Below are 20,183 nucleotides of genomic sequence, written 5' to 3'. Positions count from 1 at the left end.
CTGTGGACTTTTGTTTTGCTGGATTATGCAGCTGTGTTGAAGCTTTTCTTTTTCCAAAAAAAATTTGCTCAGTGAGGGGTGGGGAGAGTGGGAGAACAGAGGGGCAAAAGGGAACAAATCTGAACAAAGGAAGTTGGAGCAGGCGTTAAGCAAGCATGGCTGGGCTCCTTGTGAAATGGCAGGCAGGGCCAGGCCTCCCCAAGCTGGAGAGTGGGCCTCAGAGTGGAGCTCCTCCAGGGTGGGAAGGCTCATCTTTGTCTGTTCCTGAGTTTGGCCTGGAAGCCTTTCCAGCTTGGTAGACTTGCCAGACGTGTGCTCCATAGGCAACTTTCTAAGAACCTAGAAGGTCCTTCATCCAACGGGGAAACGTTGAGAGAGGATCTTAGGGGAAGACAGTTCAATCACGGCAGAAAATTCCAGGTTTGGAGATGAAGGAGCTGAATTCTGCCCCTTCCTATCTATGGCCAGGACTTCATGGGCCTCAGTTTCCTCATCTGTAAAACAAGAAGGTTGGACTTGGACATTTCCAGTCCTAGGTCCTCTGATCCTATGAACAGAGGATTAATGAAACTTTTAATTGACAGGCTTGATTGATAAAGTTTCTTAATTGCCAAGGCCTTCAAGTTACTAAATCTTACAAAATCTGCAATCCCTGCCAGGCTCTGCCCCACTTGGCTTTGCCTCCGTGGTATTGACCTAGTAGCATCACCAGGGTTTGGGCTTTCGTTGACTTGGCAGCTGGCCTGGGGAATTAGGGAAGTGCCCTGGAGGGGACCCTGATTCCAGCGGCCCCACGTTGGAGCATCTCTGCTCTAGAGGACTCCAGGCTGATGCTTAACCTTAGTGCAGGAGGGCTGAACTCTCACTGGCCTAGGGACCATGGTAGGAAGCAGGAGGGTAGGCACAACCTAAGTCCATCTCTTTGGTCTTATACATTGTGAGGAGGGCATATTTATAATAATAATAATAATAACAACAACAACAATGAGCATGTCTATAACACTTTGAGGTTTGCAAAGTGTTCTACAAATATAGAAACCTTAGAAGGTAGGTGCTGTTATTACACCCATTTTACAGATGAGGACAGTGAGGCAAACAAGTTGTGATTTACCCAGGGTCTCACTAAGTTCAGGCCCAGTGTTCTATCCACTGCACCACAAAGCTGTCCTGTTTAAGTCTTATTTTGAAGGAGAAGAAATAGGGAAAACAGGGCTTGACCTGGGTCTGAAAGCATGTTCTACCCTCCGTGCTGTTAATTTATGCAAGGAACTCCATTCATAAAGTGAAGGACTTGGGTTCTTCATCTAGAGATCATCTGAGCTGATCTCTAAGATTCCTTCCAGCTTCAACAGCAGTTGAGAATTCTTGTGGTTCAGCTGTCTTATTCATGCCTGACTCTCTGTGACCCCATTTGGGGTTTTCTTGGCAGAGACACTGGAATGGTTTGCCATTTTCTTCTTCAGCTCATTTTACAGACGAGGAACTGAGGCAAACAGGGTTGAGTGACTTGGCCAGGGTCACACAGCTACTAAGTGTCTGAGGCCAGATTTGAACTTACGAGGATGAGTCTTCCTGATTCCCAGCCAACGCTCTATCCGTTGTGTCATCTAGCCACCCAGTTGAGAGTTCTATGTAGCTATAGACTGGTGGACTTCGTCGATCAGTCAAGCAGCGAACAAACATTTATTAAAAGCTTTTGCCAAAAGTCAAAAGGTGGGGAAAGGGCTATTTGTCCTGACACCTAAATTTTGAGTCTCTAAAGGACTTTTGAATTCCAAACACATGCCTGTGTTCCTTGGGAAATTATTGTCTCAGAAACCTGGCCCCGGTCTGGCCTCATCACCGAGGTGTGTCTCCAGGTCAGGAGAAAGGTCCTCCTGGAAACCGGCAGGGCCCTGTTGCATCCAGTTGGATGGTTTTGACCCTAGGGTGAGGGAAGAAGGGAAGGAAAGAAGGAGGGGCTGAGCAGGTTGGGACTAGATGAGAGCTCATTTTCAACACCCATGAAAAAGTCTTCTTTTTCTTCTTTCTTACTCACTTGACCTTTTGCAATCTGGTTTTCAACCTCACCCCTTAACTGCAATTGATCTCTCTAGAGCTAACAATTGTCTCTTACTTTGCTGAATCCAATGGCGTCTTTTCATTGTCTGCTTCTCAGTTTTCTTATTGTATCCAGCAATGTGCTCAGGTCATATTCATGTGTCCATAACTCCCCTCTACAGCTCCTCAAGAACAGGGACGATATCTACTCTAGTCTAATTTCCTGAATCGTTCAAGTCTCATCATGGGTGGTGATGAGACAATGGGAATGGAAGAACCAAGGATGATCACACGCAAGTCTGACACAGAAGGATTCAATTTCAATTCAATTTTACTTTTTTTTTTTTTATCAGGTGCCTACCGTGCCAAGTGCTGTATGGGGCACTGAGTGGAATGAAGTTTGGTTAAGTCCTCGCTGGTCCCCCATGAAGCTAGCGGGATTTCACTCCTACACATAAAACTAGAAAACAAAGTAACACATGATAATTCAACTCAAAAGACATCAAGAGCGGGCACATACACTTTGGATAGGTGCGGCTCGTGAATGACGAACTTGGTCCAGAGTTAAACAGGAGGAAGAGGAGGGTCAGCTGGACTGCTTTTGGGAAATTTTACAGCACTTTCATTACCCCAAGCTTCTCCTTGAAAAAAGTGACCCATTTCTTAAACAATATTCTTCTGGTGATGCAATGAGGCTTCAAGTCATAGAATTCAAAGGCTCCCAAAATTAAAGTTGCCACTCAAAGGGAGCAGAGCTTCAGCACATTGCAACCAAGAACTGAGTAAGAAGCATCACAAAGAATATCATCAAACACTTATGTGATCATGGAAAAAAAGATGCCTCCCATCCACCTCCACCCAAAGCAGATAAACAAACCTCACTGACCGTGTGCACCATTTGGCATCCAGAGTCCCCCACATCTCTAGGGAAAGGGTGGAAAGCAGTTCCCCTTTTCTTTTTTTTTCTTTTTATTTATATTTTTAGTTTTTAGTCAATTGGGGTTAAGTAACTTGCCCAGGGTCACATAGCTAGTAAGTGTCAAGTGTTTGGTCTGAGCCTGGATTTGAACTCAGGTCCTCCTGACTTCAGGGCCAGTGCTCTATCCACTGCGCCACCTAGCTGCCCCCATTTCCCGTTTTCTGAAGCCAACATTGGTCATTCAAACTTCAGTGTTCATTTTTTGTTCTTCTCATTTGCATTACGGAATTGTTATGTAAATTATTTTCCTAGATCTGCAACTGCGCTAGATCTTCATAAAGTGTCCATATCTAGAAAATTAGAGTGAAACTGAGAATATGACTTAAGATCAATTAACATGTGAAATCTCCCTTTCACTCTGTCTTTCTTCCCACTGTGGGGAGCGGAGAGACTTTGACAATATGAAGGAAATTATCCTAAGATAATTATCATAATATCATAATAATTATCATAAGATATCATAAGAAGTAAGGGAGGATGCTGACCACAAGAAGTGGTGTGATGGCTTTCCGTGACAGGAGGACAGTCCTCAAGGTCAGAGAGGTGCCCAATGGCACGGTGGCCAGCAGGCTGCCTAGTGGGGCTGCTCGTCCTGCTCCAAGACACCCAGCAAGGCAAGAATTGATTGGCTACTGCCAGTGACTAATCCATGGAGACGAAGAAAGCACCAGCTGTGGGAACCTCTCTCCTCCAACTGACACTGAATCCACGCTCCTTGCTATGAGAGGTCCCAAGTCCCAGTGCCAGCATCTTCATCCTAGGACTGGCCTTGCTGGATACATGAGTTAGTCACCGAGTGGAAACCGGGTTGTATTGCTTATGATCCTTTGCCTGATTTCAGGAGAAGCAGTCAGGGGATTATAAGTGTAGTGGGAAGCCCCTAGAGTGCCTGGGTTTGAAGTAGCTTCTGGCCAGTTAGGGGACTGCTGGGGTCAAGAACAATGGCGGGTGTGCACCTGCTCGTCTGACTCGTGATGTTCTTTGTTGTTACTGTTTCTGTGCCAAAAGCAGGAGAGCTGGATGTGATACCCAAGCCTATCTGTCCCTTCCCATGGACCTCAATTCCATCATGCCAAGCTGAAGGCTCGGAAAGTGGCAAGTTCAAGGAAGCAGAGTTTAAGGAGTTTAAGAAGTACTGTAAGGGTCCTTGATGGTGCAGTGCATAGAACACTGGCCCTGGAGTCAGGAGGACCTGAGTTCAAAACCGGCCTCAGACACTTGACACTTGCTAGCTGTGTGACCCTCGGCAAGTTACTTAACCCCTATTGCCTCACACCGCGCCCCCCCCCCAAATGGGAAAAAAGTAGAGTAAGCCAGGGCTTAAGAACTGATTTCCCATTGGATGAATCTATAATCATCTAGGCACCACCTAGAAAACAGTCCAGTACAGGCAGAGATGCCTCTGAGGAATGGAGGGAATATCCCCTCCCCGCCCAGAACTCTAGAAACTTCTTCACATCCACACAACGGTATAGATGCACACAGTCCCTTGGGGCACTGGGGGACCACGAGAGCTCCAGCTCCCTCCTATTGACTAGAATTAGGATAATGGCTATATAGTGGTTAACTTTCAACTGATTGGATATGGGAATGAGGGAGAAGGTAGAGTAAGGATCTTCCTGAGATTGCAAACCTGGTGCCTGGAAAGATGGTGATGCCTTCAACAGATGAGGAACGTTAGGAAGAGGGGTTGATTTTGTGGAGAAGATAATGAGTTCCATTTCATACATAATGAGTTTGAGATGCTCATGGGCTCTCCAGATGGAAATGTCCAGCTGAACTGAAGCTCGAGAGAGCAGTGGAGATTGGCTATGTAGATTTCTGAGCCATCTGCATAGAGATGATAACTGAACTGAATGGAGCCAATGAGATCCCCAAGAGAAACTGGAGAGAAAGAGTAGAGAAGAGGACCTGGAGCAGAGCTCTGCTGTACACAAAAGCATATGGGGTGAGCCATGAGCGAGGACCGTTCAAGAAGTATTTATCTAGCACCTACTAATGTTCCAGGCATCCATCAAAAGAGAAAAAGAAAGAGAAGCCAGACGTGTAGGAGAAGACCCAGGAGAGAACAACACCACGAAAACTCAGAAAGCTTCCAGGAGAAGGGGAGTGGTTAATGGTGTTACATGTAGACAGGCCAAGAAACATGAGGATTGGAAATAAGCCATCCAATATACCTTGGAACTGATTCTCCTGCCTAGCATTTAGATTGAGCCAATTGATGAGCCCTCCCATGGTCCACCTTATAACCAGGGCTACTCTGGGACTAGACTGGGGAGCCCGGTGAAGAGGATTGGCTCCTAGGGTGATCCATGACTTTGACTTTACTGGTCCCATGAGGCCATTTGCCAGGTCCTCAGCCCCTTGTCTGGGAGTGGTAAAAAGGATGGCCTGGGGAGAGGGACTAGAGGTAGGGACACCCATTAAGAGGCTGTTACTTCCTGAGGCTAGAGAGAGGATTTATTCTCCTTCCACGGAACTGGGCTTCTTTCTGGATGTGGCTGCTGGCTGTGGCTACATCAACAGTTGACTGTCAAAGGTCAAGAAAAGTGGGGAAGGGGCCTGGAAGTCAGTTTCTTGGCCCATCAAGCTTTTGATTGTCAGAGGTGATTCAGAGACAATGCTGGCTCTCTGAAGGGTTGGGGGAGTGGGGGAGTAGTACTCCTCATTCAGGGTGAGGCCATCTCTGCCTGTTCCAGGCTAAGCTCCTGCTGAGGGGCAAGGGTGTGGACCCAGCTACTGTGACCAAGTGGAAATTACTCCACTCCACCAAGGAGAAACTCCTGAGGCTTTTCCTCATTGGAACCTACACAGCGCTCTTGACATAAAAGGAGCAGAGAGAGGAAGGGAAGCTTAGCGTGGCTCCATAGGAGACAGAAAAGGAAGAAGAGAAAGAGAAAGGAAAGACAAAAACAGAAAAGGGAAAACATTCTAGATTAGAACAGAATAGGAAAGAACAGAGATGAAGAGAAGGGAAAAGGAGGTGAATAGGATCAAATAGAGTGAGGGAGAAGAGAAGAGAGAAGAAGAGAGGAAAACAGGGAAGTCAATAGGAAAGAGGAAAAGAACATAGATGTATTAGAATATAGAGGAGAAGGCAGAAGATAAATAAAGAGAAAGAAGAGGAGAATAAAAATAGGGCATAGAAAAAGAGAGAGGAGTATGAACTGAATGATGAGAGTAGAAGAGAAGAGAGAGGAGAGAGAGGAGAGAACACAACTGAGGAAAGAGGAGGATAGAGAGAGTGGAAGACAGGGGAGACAAACAAGCTGATGAAGAAAAGGAGAGTAGAAGGGAAGAGCAGAAGGGAGGTGAGAGAGCGGAGGTGAGCAAGAGAGAGAGAGAAAAAAAAAGAGAGAGAGAGAGACAGAGAGAGAGTGGAGGGAAGTCTTATGGCAAGCCAAGCCAGAGCCACAGAAGCCACATGTTCTCACTGCTCAGTGCTTTGGCCATGCTGGCCACCTCCCTCCTGCTCCTGAGAACGCTCACCTTCCTCTGGCTAGGAACCAGTTCCCTCCTGGCCCGTGCCCACTCCCCATCCTTGGAAATCTGCTGCAGTTGAATTTCCAGCTTCACCCAGAGAAGCTCGGCAAGGTAGGGCTTCCTTGGTGACTTTGCAGGGCATCAGAATGTCCAGGGTTGGTTTGCCTTCCTCCCTCCCCACCCCCTCAGTCACAGCAGGACAGTGGGAGGGAGCCAACTTTCCAGGGAAGGGGAAAGGAGGGCAGCAGAGAAGGAGAACCCAAGGGAAGGGCTCGCCCTTCTCCCAGCTCTCATCCTTGGAGTTCCAGGCTGGGAGGGAGTAACACGAGATGGTGCTTATTGGCTTCTGCCCGGACTTCTGAACTTCAGCGGATGCATGAGATACTGATGGGAATACTAATTACGTGGAAGAATCTGCTAAAATAATTGGCCATCAGCTGTCTGCAATACCCAAACAGCTATGGGTTGCCTCTCAGAGGCTGATTCCCCTCCCCCTGCTAATGCCCTGCCACTAATGGCCTGGTCGCAACCCTCCCTCAGTCTTTGGTCCTTTCTCGTTCTTGTTCACCCCAATTGTGCCTCTCCTGCAGCTTGCTAGCCCATTCTCCTGCTGGTGAGGATTCTGGATGGTGTTGGCCTTGGAGAAGTGGAGGCCTGGGGGCTGTCCCCTAGGACTAGAAGGGCCATCCTTCACACAGAAGAGGGATGAGAGGGATTGCTTTTAGCTTCCAAAGGGGGAAACAAGAGCAATGGTTGGGAGCTGTAAAGTAAAATATTGGTTTGATACGAGGGAAATTTTCCCAATAATTAGAAATGCCCAAGCAAAAGCTGGATGACCACTTGTCTGTAGTCAAGGATCAGAGTTTTAGAGCTGGAAGGGAGCTCCCATCCCCCTCACTTTACAGACGAGGAAACTGAGGCCCAGGGAGGCTATATGACCTGCCCAAAGTCCCCTGGGTGCGAAGCATTAGAAGCAGGATTTGAACCCACAGATGATCATCCTCTTTTCATTGTACTGCCCTTCCTGCTGTGTGTCCTGGAGACCCAGACCCCTAGAGGAGATTCCACTAAGCTAGCCGTGAAGGTCCTCTCCCAGGTTGGAGATGCTCTCAGGAGCTTGCCTAACCCAGGGCAAAGCTGGCATTGGGCCCATGACCGGGGTCTTCTGGGGACGTGACTTCCTGCTTAAGATACACTCCTTATCACTTGACAAAGAGAAGAAGCCAAATCAACTTTCTCATTTCACACAGCCAAGCCCTGCAGACTCCAATCTGCTCACTTTATAGGAGAGGAAAGGTCATGAGCTAAGTAGCAGAGCTAGGTTTGAAACCCAGCTCATCTGATTCCATCAAACCACAGAGTCACCTCTTCCCTCTGCAGCTGGCCAGGAAACATGGCAATGTGTTCACTGTGTGGTTGGGGTCAACGCCAGTGGTTGTACTGAATGGTTTCCGGGCTGTGAAGGATGCCTTGGTCACTCATTCAGAGAACTTTGCTGATCGGCCAACTACTCCCCTCTTTGAGGACCTGTTTGGTGACAAAGCTAAGATCTCCCTATATCCAGCAGTGGCATTGTGGAGAAGTCACTGGGAAGACCTGAGGAGAAGGCTTTGGGGGATTGTGGGTGACAAGAAAGTGGGGCTATGCCTGGGGCTTGTTACCTACACAAGTTGCCAGGGAAACTCACTTGGTGAACCTTCTTCAGACTCTACGTATGCCTTTTCTCTAGCTCCATTCTGGGAGGGGTGGATGGAGAAACTTACAGAGGAAAACAGAAGGGGAAAGACCCAGGAGGTTTTCTAGATCTTACAGTGAACTGCTGCTGAACCCAGGAGGAGCTTCTTAATGAATGGATGAAATGAATAAAAAAGCAGCTCCGACATGCTCCCTTTGTGCCAAGCAATGGGCCAAGTGCCAGGATCCAAAAAGAAAAGCAACATAGCCCCTCAGGAAGGGGCAAATAGCACATGAGTTTCCCCCTCAATAGGGGCAAATAGCACATGAGAGGAAGGGATTGGTGGCCAGGGAAGGAAGGTTTGGTTTGAGAAATAATCAGGATGGTGGGCACAACCACAGGGTAGTAGGTTGACACACACTCATCAGTAGCACTGAAAGTACTGATTTGCTTATAGTTTTAGACCTTGTTGGGACTGGGAAGAGGATACATGTGTGATGGCAGGGGAAATGGCAAGATGGCCGCCAGGGCGGAATGTCAAGCTTGGTTAGAATGTGCCCGATGAGGTGGGCCATGCGATGCATGTGTTCTTTAGGGCAGCGTGGGGCCCAAGGAAGCAGTTTCAGATCTGAGAGGGTTAAGTCAGTCACCCAGCCTGCGGTCTTTGGTGAGAGGGACCAGGAAGGCAGAGTAAATGGCCGAAAGGTGGCTGTGGTAGAATGAGGATCCCTGTTGACCACTGTACTTCCGGCCTCTGTCCTCTGTTACACACATTTTGTACTTCTTGTCCCTGCTGGACAATGGGTCCAGCAACAGCATCAAAAGGACCATCCTTTGGCTGGATGAGCTCTTCTACCCTATGGCACCTTTGCTGGAGACGTGGGGGCATAGGCACCAGCCTGGCAAAGCAGAGATAGCACATTTTCACTGAAACTTCCCTTCTCCATTGGGATCAGGGATCATCTCCACCAGTGGTCACACCTGGTTACAGCAGACCTGACCACCCTACACAGCCTGGGAATGGGCAAGAGAGCCCTGGAGCGGCGGCTGCAGGAAGAGGCGCAGCACCTGGTGGAGCTCTTTCGCAGAGAGAATGGTAGGGAATGGAAAGGTGAGGCAGAAGAGGGCAGCAATGCTAGTGGCTGACATGTAGCAACTTCAGGTTTGCGAAGCAGTTTTTACAGACCTCCCTCTGGATCCCGCTACAGCCCTGGGAATTGAATAGTTTGATTTTCTCACCAGACCAGGATTTCAACATTATAAAGCAGGGACTTCCTGAGGAAACCCCTCACTTATCCTCTTGGAGAGTCACAAAGAGGTTAAATGACTTTTCCAGGGTCACACAGCCACTATGTGGTACAGTTGGTCCTTGACCTCCAAGTGTTCCTGACTCCAAGGCCAGTTCTCTATCCATGCCACGATCCCTTTCTATGATTTTAAAGATGAGGAACTTGAGATCCAAAGAGGCAAAGCCACTTATCCGCAGCCACACATCTTGTAAGTGCTGGTGACAGAATTTGAACCCACCATGCAGCTCAGGTGTGTGGGAGGGGGAGGTGATGAGTTGGTGAGTTAGGAGTAACAGCAATTGTAGCTACAAATCAAGGTTGAGCCAGGCCAAGGGGAGAAGGGAAGGCAGGCAGAGGAAAAAGAAAAAGGAAGGAAGGGAGAAAAGAAAGGAGAAGAAAGGGAGGGAAAGAGGAAGAGAAAGAAAAGAAAGGGAAGGAAGAGGAGAACAGAGGGAAGGGAAGGAGAGGAGAAGGAAAAAGAAAGGAAGGGAGGGGGCAGCTAGGTGGCGCAGTGGATAGAGCACTGGCCCTGATATCAGGAGTTCAAATCTGGCCTCAGACCAAACACTTGACATGTACTAGCTGTGTGACCCTGGGCAAGTCACTTAACCCCAATTGCCTAAAAAAAAAAAAGGAAGGGAGAAGAGAAAGGGGAAGAAGAAAGGGAGGGAAAGAGGAAGAGAGAGAAAAGAAAGGGAAGGAAGAAGAGAACAGAGGCAATGGAAGGAGAGGAGAAGGAAAAAGAAAGGGAGAAGAGAAATGGGGAAGAGAAAAGAGAAGGAAAGAGGAAGAGGGAGAAAAGAAAGGGAAGGAAGAGGAGAACAGAAGGAAGGGAAGGAGAGAGGAAAGGACAGATAAAGACATCATTATCTCTTTTCCGATCAGCCTGGGATACTATGCAGGTGGAGCTAGACCCTCTACTGCCGCTGGCTTTTATCCTGACCCCTTCTTTCTCTCTCAAAGGCAAATCCTTTGACCCCCATGCTCCCATCGTCAGGGCAGCAGCCAACGTGATCTGTGCTCTGGTATTTGGGCATCGCTTCTCCCATGGGGATCCCTTCTTCCAAGAGCTGATGAACGCAATTGACTTTGGGCTGGCCTTTGTCAATACCACCTGGCGCCGGGTAAGCTGGGGGTAGGGTCACGCTGTCAGTCATTCAATGAGCTTGATGCTTCTTGGGTAATGACCTACAGGAAGCAACCTGTGAAGTCTGTCTCCCCAGCCAGTGAGTATCTATTGAGGCCCAATGGAAATAGACACAAAAAGCATCTGACTAAACAGCTGTGGCAGAGAGAAAAAGATTAGAAAAGTCCTTTTTCCCAGGAGTTTGTTTTTCCTAGTAGAGCCATCTCCTGGTTCCTATTTGTATTGGAAGGGAGGTTCTTATTGTTAAAATCATAAATCTTCAAATCCCAGCCTTGGGAAGGATCTCAAAGGTCAAGTACTCCAGCCTCCAGCCAATGTAAGCAGAATATGCATGCTGTATAGGTTCATGGCTCACAGGAGGCCTGGAGAGATGCACTCCAAGGCCTGGGCCACCTCTAAGGAGAGGAGGTTTAGCACAGGGCAATGCCCGCGCCACCACCAGCATAGCATGCCAGCTGACAGAAAAGGGGAGGCAGCTCCAAGAGAGCCTTGGGCTGGGCACTCTCCTCTCCAATGTCTGAGAGGGGTAGTATGGAACTATCCTTCTACCCTGTGAAGTAGAGCCAATCTAGGAGTGTGTGAGTGGCTCAGAACAAAAGCCAATTCCCTGGTCACTAGCCAGCATGACTGCTTCCCCCCGAACAACATTTACACAAAATTCTACCAACAAGTAGACAGAACACTGGACTTCGGGTCAAGAGGAATCTTAGCTCAGGCACCTCATGCTCAAAGATTCTCATGTCACAACATCAAAGTCTTATCTGAAGACTTAATCATGATTGCCATTGTGGCCTCTCCCTTTACCCTCCTCAAATGTTTCCATCATGCCGGGTCCAAAAGACTTCTAGGCACTTCATTGCCCAGGTAAGCATCCTCTGGACTTGTCATCTGGGGCAGGAAAACACAGCCACATCTCATCTCTGATGACAATGTCAGGTCACACTTGTATAAGTACTTTCTTGTTTACAAAGTGTCTGCCTCACAACAATCCTGCAAGGTAGGTTGGGCAGGTATACTTAAGCCCATTTAACAGATCAGGACACTGAGGCTCAGTAAAATTAAGTGTCTTGCCTAAGATTAGTGAATGGCTAGGTAGTAATAGAACTAGCATTCTAATTCAGAGTCCAGGAAATAGATATCCTGCTACTTCGATAGGAAGGTCCCTGTTTTCTTTCAGTCTTTCCTCTACTCCTTTCCACTGCAGACTCACTGTTTGTCATTTTGATTTGTTCTCATGAGCTTCTAGAAACTCTAAGCTTCTCCAGGTGGGTTCTAATAAGTTGAGTCTAATGGCTCTCACAAGCTCTTGTGTTACATGTGGGTGTTTTTATCCAGCTGTATGATGTCTTTCCATGGCTACTGTGCCATCTCCCTGGACCTCACCACAAGGTCTTTCGGTATCAGGAGATCGTGAAGGGTCTCATCTGCCAGGAGATCCAGAGCCACAAGCAAAGGGCACCTGAGGACGCAGAGGACTTCATCAGCTGCTACTTGGCTCAGATCACTAAGGTAAGAGATACGGCAGGAATTCTGGGCCACCTTCGAGATTCGGCTTATTCTTGGACACTCATAGTGAGCCTGCTTTCCCTAGATGTTACTCTGATACAATGATTCTCAGTTCCTTAAGAGAGCTTTCAGAGCTCCTCAGACTCCTCAGAGGGGCCACGTTACTCCTTCTCTTCCTTTGACTTTTCTCTGTCTTGGGCTAGAGCAGAAGCCCTATAGATTTGGGCTAGCAGTATAAGCATCAGGCTCCAAGGATGATGGAACTGAGAACTTCCTGAGGATTCTGGTTGTCCATGGAAGTTGGCACCTGCCAGTGGGCACTTAGAACAAGAGAGGGCCAAGAGCCAGGAGTATCCACTCCATAATCCTGCCTGGTGTTCATTTCTCACAGAGAAAGGATGACCCTATGTCAACATTCAATGAAGAGAATTTGATCCAAGTAATCATTGACCTGTTCCTTGGGGGCACCGAAACCACAGCCTCCACCCTGCGCTGGGCGCTGCTCTACATGATCCGTCACAGAGATGTTCAAGGTGAGGACATACTGGAAGATGGGAAGCTATACTTAGGCCATGAGGACCCAAGGAAGACTTCCTCCATTTCTTGGGCAGAGAAGTCATCCCTGGACACTCAGTGGCAGATCAGCCATGCCTCAGGGTTGGCAGTTACAGATGGATAGATGCATGGTCCTGTGTCGTTCAATGGCTCATCAGCCATTTCCAGGGAATCTTAGGCTATGATTTCTCGCTCTTATGGTTTTTCCCTCCCCATCCTCCCAAGTGAAAGCATGGGGCTGGGAGACAGCTGACCTGGGGTCTAGTCCTGGCTGTCACTCACTCAGAGATCCAGTATGATTCAATGTGGAGCACTAGGCTTGGAGTCAGAAGACCTGCATTAAAATTCTATTTCTGCCACTCAGAACTATGTGGTCTTCAGTAAGGCACTTCTTCTCTGGCCCCCGGTTTCTCCATCCACAAAATGGAGAAATACTCATTGTATTACCTGCCTCACAGGATTGTTTTGAGAAAAGTGCTTTGTAAACCGCTACAGAAAGGTTTATTGTTATTTACAGAAATAGTCAACTGGGTTGATGACTTTGGTCGGGTGGCGTCGCTTTTCGGGAGCTCAGTTCCCCCACCTATAAGATAGGGGTTGTTGTCAGGAAAGTGCTATATAAAGGGGAGTTGTTATTAGTGAGGAGACTAATTAGTTTTGATTATTGTTGACGACTTTGAGAAGGTCACCACTTTTCTGAATCTCAGGTTCCTCATCTTTGCAGTGAGAGGTTTCAGAGAATCACATCAACATCTTATGCCCTCGTGGCCTCTTTTAGAAGAACAAAAGGAACCACAGAGGCAGATGCCCTCCCCAGATTCATTGTTTTGGACTATGGACCAGAGGGATGGTAGCTCCCTTTCACTGGTGTCAGTGAATGGTTTGGCAATCCCTTGTTGAGGAAGGAAACAATCATGTAATTTCTCAGCCCATTAAAAAAATTTTTTTAAATATAAATTTATTTATTTTTAGTTTTCAACATTCACTTCCACAAGTTTTTGAGTTCCAAATTTTCACCCCATCTCACCCCTCCCCCCACCCCAAGATGGCATGCATTCTGAATATCCCTTCCCCTAGGCTGTCCTCTCTTCTATCTCTTCCCCCACCCCTTCTCTTATCCCCTTCCCCTTCTATTTTCCTGTAGGGCAGGATAGACTTCTGTACCCCATTTGCTGTATTTCTTATTTCCCAGTAGCATGTGAAAACATTTTTTTAAACATATGTTTTTAAAACTTTAGGTTTCAGATTTTCTCTCTTCCTCCCTCCCCAACCATCCTCATTGAAAAGGCAAACAACTCCATATAGGCTGTACATGTGCAGTTATGCAAAATGCTTCCATAGTAGACATGTTGTGAAAAACTAACTCTATTTCCCTTAATCCTATCCTGCCCTCCCATTTATTCTATTCTTTCTTTTGACCCTGTCCCTCCTCAGAAGTATTTACTTCTGATTACCCCCTTTCCCAATCTGCCCTCCTCTCTGTCATCCCCCTGCTCTCTTGTTCCCTTCTCCCCCTATTTTCCTGTAGGGTAAGACAGATTTCCATACCCAATTTCCATACCCAAATCCTATGAGAATAAGATTCACTTCCCCTGTTTCCCCTCCACTGTAAGAGCCTCAGCCCATTTTCAAAGAAGAAAACTCCAAGTTCAGAAAGGCTTCTGAGGTCATTTTGGAAGAAAAAAAAGCTGGAATTCAAAAAAGCAAAGCAAAGAAAAGGGAGATGACTATTTTCTGAAAGTGGATAGGGTTCTCTGTTCAAGGTTAAAGACCACAAAGGACAAGTAAAGTCTCAAATATAGGATTTAGGATGTGATTCTCCACCATTTTGAGTGATCCTCTAATATGTTATGTCTTAGAGTAGATATGGTACTTATCTTACAGTCAGACAACCTGGTGTTAATTTCTGAGTCTGCCATTTACTCACTATATCACTTTGCTCTAGCCACTTCACCTAATTTCCCCATCTATGTCTAAAACAATCCATCTTTCAAAAAATCTGTGATTTCTAGAGCAATAGCTAGGAATTTTGGTGTCCAGGGCAAATGGCACGAAATGTCTTCAAATCAACTTTGTAAGCCACAATGTGCAGCTAATACAAGAAGTAATCAAGACAAATTCTGTTGAGCAGAAGGGGGAATTAGTTACTTTAACGGATTATAGCTATTGAAGGAATGAATGCATTTTATTGCAGTACCCTAGGGCAGAACCCTGGTTTTCCTGTATGAGTTGTGAAATAGAATGCAAACCCTCCATGCCTTAGTAAATCAAAACAAATATTTTAAAGTACCTATTTGCCAAGCACTTTGGAGATAATAAGATGAAAGCAAAGCAGCCCCTGTCCTCAAGGAGCTTACATAATTTTGAACTGCTATAGTCACAAACATTGTGATGTGTTGGCCAACCTTCTGGTGAGCAGTATCTCCAGCCAGAGCTCATCTGGTCCTTGGACTGCGGTTGCATACTTGGTGTCCCCAAAGTCTTAGCACAGTTTTAAGCTACGCCAGCTGGTAGAGGGCACTGGTGAGAGATGGATAGCATTGGTGATGGGAGAGGGTGTCTTGGGGACCCACCAAATGCTTTGTTGTTGCTGTCCGGCCATTTCAGTTGTCTCTGACTTTCCGTGACCCCATGGGAGGTTTTCTTGGCAAAGATACTGGAGTGGTTTGTCATTTCCTACTCCAGCTCATTTGACAGATGAGGAAACTGAGGCAAGTGGGGTTAAGTGACTTGCCCAGGGTCACACAGCTAGTGTGAGGCCAGATTTGAATTCATGAAGATGAGTCTTTCTGATTCCAAGCCCAGTGGTCTATCCACTGTGACACCTAGCTGCCTAGCTGCCCACCAAATGTATGCCTGTCTCATCTCCCACTCCTGACTGAGCGCTCTAATAAGGGTGAGGGGGTGGGGGACTCTGGCTTTTCAGCCTTGTCTCTCCTCATAGCCAAGAGCGTGGCCCTGCTCAGAAATGATCAGGAGATGATTGACCAGAATGGCATGGTAGGACTGGGTGTGACTCAGGTTACCCTGAAGTAGATGCTTCTTACCTAGAGGAGAATCCCGTCTCCTCTGCAATAAGACAGGCTCCAGGAGCATGGAATCCAAAAAGATTGGCTCCCAATGACCCTGAGCATCTCTCTGCAGAAAAGGTTCAGAAGGAGCTGGAAGTAGTCCTGGCTTCATCCGAGGTGATCAGCTTTGAGGACCGGAAGCGCTTACCTTACACCCACGCCGTCCTCCGTGAAGTGCAGCGCTTCTGTAGCGTCATCTCCGTGGGCGCTGTGCGCAAGTGCGTGACAGCCACTACTGCATAGGGATTCCCCATCCACAAGGTACGAGGGCCGGCGCTGTCCAGGGCAGCACTAAGAGTCTCATGGTCCCCCTCCCTCACCCCTGCCCTGTTCCAGTGAGACAGACCCATCAGACCTGGCCATTCCTCTCCACGACGTCCACGGTCCCTGGGGAGCTCGCTCTTCTTTCCCTATCAGTTCTACTTGGGTCACCAGATATTTATGAAGCATCTATGATACGCAAGGCTCTGGGCCAGATGCGGGGCCATGGCTGGTAAGTAACTCAAAGTTCAGCCCAAGTTCCATCTCTTACACTAGGCTTCACCTGAACCTCCGCAGTGGCCAGGGCTCCTCCACCAAATATCTTCCCTTGACTTTGTATATGTGACATCATATGGGCGCAGGTGTTTGTGTGCTTTCACAAAGGTGAAAATTCAGGCAAGGGTTTTGCAGTATGATATTGACCGCTAGATGGAACTCAACCCAAACTGTTTCCTGTTAGTCTATACCAGTGTGTGTGAGTGTGTGTGTGTGTGTGTGTGTGTGTGTGTGTGTGAGTGTGAGTGTGTGTGTGTGTGTGTGAGTGTGTGTGTGTGTGTGTGTGTGTGTGTGTGTGTGTGTGTGTTGGGAATGAGGTGAAGTTCCAACCTTTCAGTAGGCTGAAACACTCTGGTCACTAGAGCATATTCAAAGACTGAGCTAATCTCATTGCAGCAACAAGCTTGAGTATCATCATCAATAATATATTGTTACATATAATATGTATATAATGGGCAGCTAGGTGGTGCCATAGAGCATACAGTGCCAGGCCTGGAGGCAGGAAGATTCCTTTTCCTCAGTTCAAAGCCAGCCGCAGACACTTCCTAGCTGTGTGACCCTGGGCAAGTCACTTCATCCTGTTTGCCTCAGTTTCTTCATCTGTAAAGTGAGCTGGAGAAGTAAATAGCAAACCACGCCAGGATCTTTGCCAAGAGAACCCCACATGGGGTCATGAAGAGTTGGACATGACTGAAATGGCTGAACAAAATAACATGCTAATTATATATAATATATCAATATTATTCTGACATAATAGCTAGCACTTATAAGAGCACTTTATGGTTTGCAAAGTGCTTCTTATTTGATCCTCACAACCTTGTGAGGTTGATGCTGTTATGATCCCCCTTTTACAGATGAGGAAACATTTTTGTCCTGTTCAGTCATCACAATTGTGGCTGATTCTTCATGACCCCTTTTAAAGTTTTCTTGGCAGGGTCACTGGGAAGTGTCTGAGGCCACATTTGAACTCAGGTCTTCCTGACTCCAGGTCCTGCTCTCTATCTACCACTTAGTTGCCTCACCTGGCTTTCCCTGTTCCCTAACACTGGCAACCAGCTGCTTGCGGTTTTCACATGCTGCGGGAACAGAGCTGAGCTCTTGTCTAGGAAACTAAATAAAATATTTAAAATGTATAAATTTTTACAATTATTTCCCAGCTCCCACCCCTGGAGGGAATTTTCTGTTCACTTCCTTCTGTACCCATTGATTTAAACACCTAACATGATTCCCTGCAACCATAATGGGCACGGAATCTAATGAAAAAGACAACAGTCTGAAAATCTTCCCTCTGGGCAGAGCAGAGCTGGGCATTGTGATCTAGCTCCCTTTCATGCCCTTGTTTCCTGGATCTTCCATCTGGGCAGGGAAGGTGTCCGTCCCTATTTGCAAACCTGAAGATCATTAAGAGCAGGGAGAGAAGAACCTTCACCTCCTTCTAAAGATCAACAAAACATCAATGCCCTCTCCAATTCGACATTTTGGTTGCAAATATGATTCAGAACAGTTCACCACTCACAGTAGGCTCAGGGTTGTAGGGGATAATGTGATTACCACATAGGAAGCATTTAGGAAAATGCCCATTCATTCCTAATGGTCTGGCATTCTGTTTATTCAGTAGCCCCCAATGGATAGCACCAATGGAAGGTGCTCATCTCTTAACCCTGGAGGTCCTGATGAGAGGAAGAGAGAGGAAGAGGCTGCAAAAATGTCAGCTTCTCTCTTAGCTTATACTTTGTTGTAAAGGGATTGGTAAAACCCTAGGGACAATCTCATTTTTGATGGAAGGGTCTTAGACCTTGCTCTTTCTAGCACCCTAGCCATCATTTCTGGGTCTCTAATGAGATCCCAAGAGGCAGTGAAAGTGAGACAAAATTGTAGCCTTGTGATATATACATATATATATATATATACATATATATATACGTATATATATGTATATATATGTATATATATGTGTATATATATGTGTATATATGTATATATATGTGTATATATATGTATATATGTATATATATACGTATATATATGTATATATATGTGTATATATATATACATATATATACGTATATATATGTATATATATGTATATATATACATATATATATGTATATATATGTATATATGTATGTATATATATATATATATATACACAACCAGCTGCTTGTGGTTTTCACATGCTGTGGGAACAGAGCTGAGCTCTTGTCTAGGAAACTAAATAAAATGTTAAAAATGTATAAATTTTTACAATTATTTCCCAGCTCCCACCCCTGGAGGGAATTTTCTGTTCACTTCCTTCTGTACCCATTGATTTAAACACCTAACACGATTCCCTGCAACCATAACGTGCACGGAATCTCATTGGGGGCAGGGTCTGTTTCATTCTTAGTTCCATTTGGCACATAGTAGGTGCTTAATAAATGCTTTTTGAATTGAATCAAATTGACCTGGGAGTCAGAAAGCCCAAATCTGAGTCCTAGCACTGTGTCTAATGATCTGTATGGTTTTAAACAAGTTATTGCCCTCCCTAGAATTCAGCTTCTTCAAAAATGAGGAAGGTTGGAAGAAATGACCTACCATGGCTCTTCTAGCTACCAGCTGTTGCTTCTAGTTTGTTTCTTACCAAGCCTCCCCACCCCCAGCCCAGCAGCCAAACTCCTCTTTCCCTTTGTGTAGGGCACAATCATCTTACCCAACCTGGCCTCTGTGCTGTATGACCCTGAACACTGGGAGACCCCATGGCAATTCAATCCCAGACACTTCTTGGATGATGAAGAAAACTTTGTGATCAATGAGGCCTTCTTGCCCTTCTCAGCAGGTAACAGCCCCAAGACCCTACTTCCATGAGCAGCATGGGGGGTAGACACTTTAAGTGGTATTTATGGTCCTATTCTTCTTCCAGGTCACCGGGTGTGCTTGGGGGAGCTGCTGGCTAAGGTAGAACTCTTCCTGGTGTTTACAAACCTGCTCCAGGAGTTTCAGCTGCAGATTCCTGAGGGGGCCTCTGGGAATGAGCGAGATTATATTTTCTGGGGCACGCTGCAGCCCCAGCCATACAAAATCTGTGCCAGCCCTCGTAGGGGCTGGTCTTGAGGATACGGCAGGGAAGGCTGTCTTTAAGCTCCTGAGATGCTCATCATGACTTACTGAACTTCTGTAGAGTTAGGGTGGGAGAAATGTAGGTGTGGAGGGGACTGGAGGTGGGAAGATATAAAACCAATGCTCTTGTTCATTTGTTTTTGACGATATTTTATTTTTTCCAATTACATGTCAAGACAATTTTTAGCATTCATTTTCACAAGGTTTTGAGTTCCAAATTTTTTTCCCTCCATCCCTCCCCTCTCCTCTTCCTAAAATGGTAGGCAATTTAATGTAGGTTCTACATGTGCTATCATGTAAAACATATTTCCATATTAGTCACAGTTGTGAAAGAAGAAACAGATCAAAAGGGAAAAAAAAAACCATGAAAAACAGGTGAAAAAAGTATGCTTTGATCTGCATTTGGAGACCATCCTTTCTTTATCTGGATATGTATAGCATTTTCCTTTGTGATCCTTTGTATTTGTCTTGGATCATTGTATTGCTGAGAAGAGCTAAGTCATTCATAGTTGATCATCATGCAATGTTGCTGATACTGGTGTACAGTGTTTTCCTGGTTCTGCTAATTTGGCTTTGCATCAGTTCTTTCCAGGTTTTTCTAAAATCTGCCTGTTCATCATTTCTTATTGCACATTAGTATTCCATTACATTCATATACCACAGTTTGTTCATCCATTCCCTAATTGATGGGCATCCCCTCAATTTCCAATATTTTGCCACCATGAAAAAATATTTTTGCACATGTAGGTCCTTTTCTCTTTGGGATACAGACCTAGTAGTGGTGTTGCTGGATTAAAGGTTATGC

The 20,183-nt window shown here is 46.2% G+C and overlaps 1 protein-coding gene across 1 annotated transcript; it reads left to right on the top strand.

Annotated features, from left to right (window-relative positions):
• The first annotated feature begins 3,496 nt into the window (after positions 1-3,496).
• Positions 3,497-19,372, top strand: LOC110221179 (cytochrome P450 2J2-like). Its single transcript, XM_021005577.1, is given in 10 exon segments — positions 3,497-3,633; positions 6,523-6,613; positions 7,883-8,036; positions 9,169-9,273; positions 10,430-10,590; positions 11,949-12,122; positions 12,511-12,652; positions 15,819-16,006; positions 18,956-19,097; positions 19,182-19,372. Coding segments are annotated over 10 exon segments (1,485 nt in total).
• Positions 19,373-20,183: the final 811 nt, after the last annotated feature.

This window comes from Phascolarctos cinereus, unplaced genomic scaffold (genome assembly GCF_003287225.1).
Source record: "Phascolarctos cinereus isolate Bilbo 61053 unplaced genomic scaffold, phaCin_HiC Scaffold_5;HRSCAF=322, whole genome shotgun sequence".
NCBI classification, from domain to species: domain Eukaryota; kingdom Metazoa; phylum Chordata; class Mammalia; order Diprotodontia; family Phascolarctidae; genus Phascolarctos; species Phascolarctos cinereus.
Note: the sequence above shows the minus strand (reverse complement) of the source record. Positions and strands in the feature narration are given on the sequence as shown.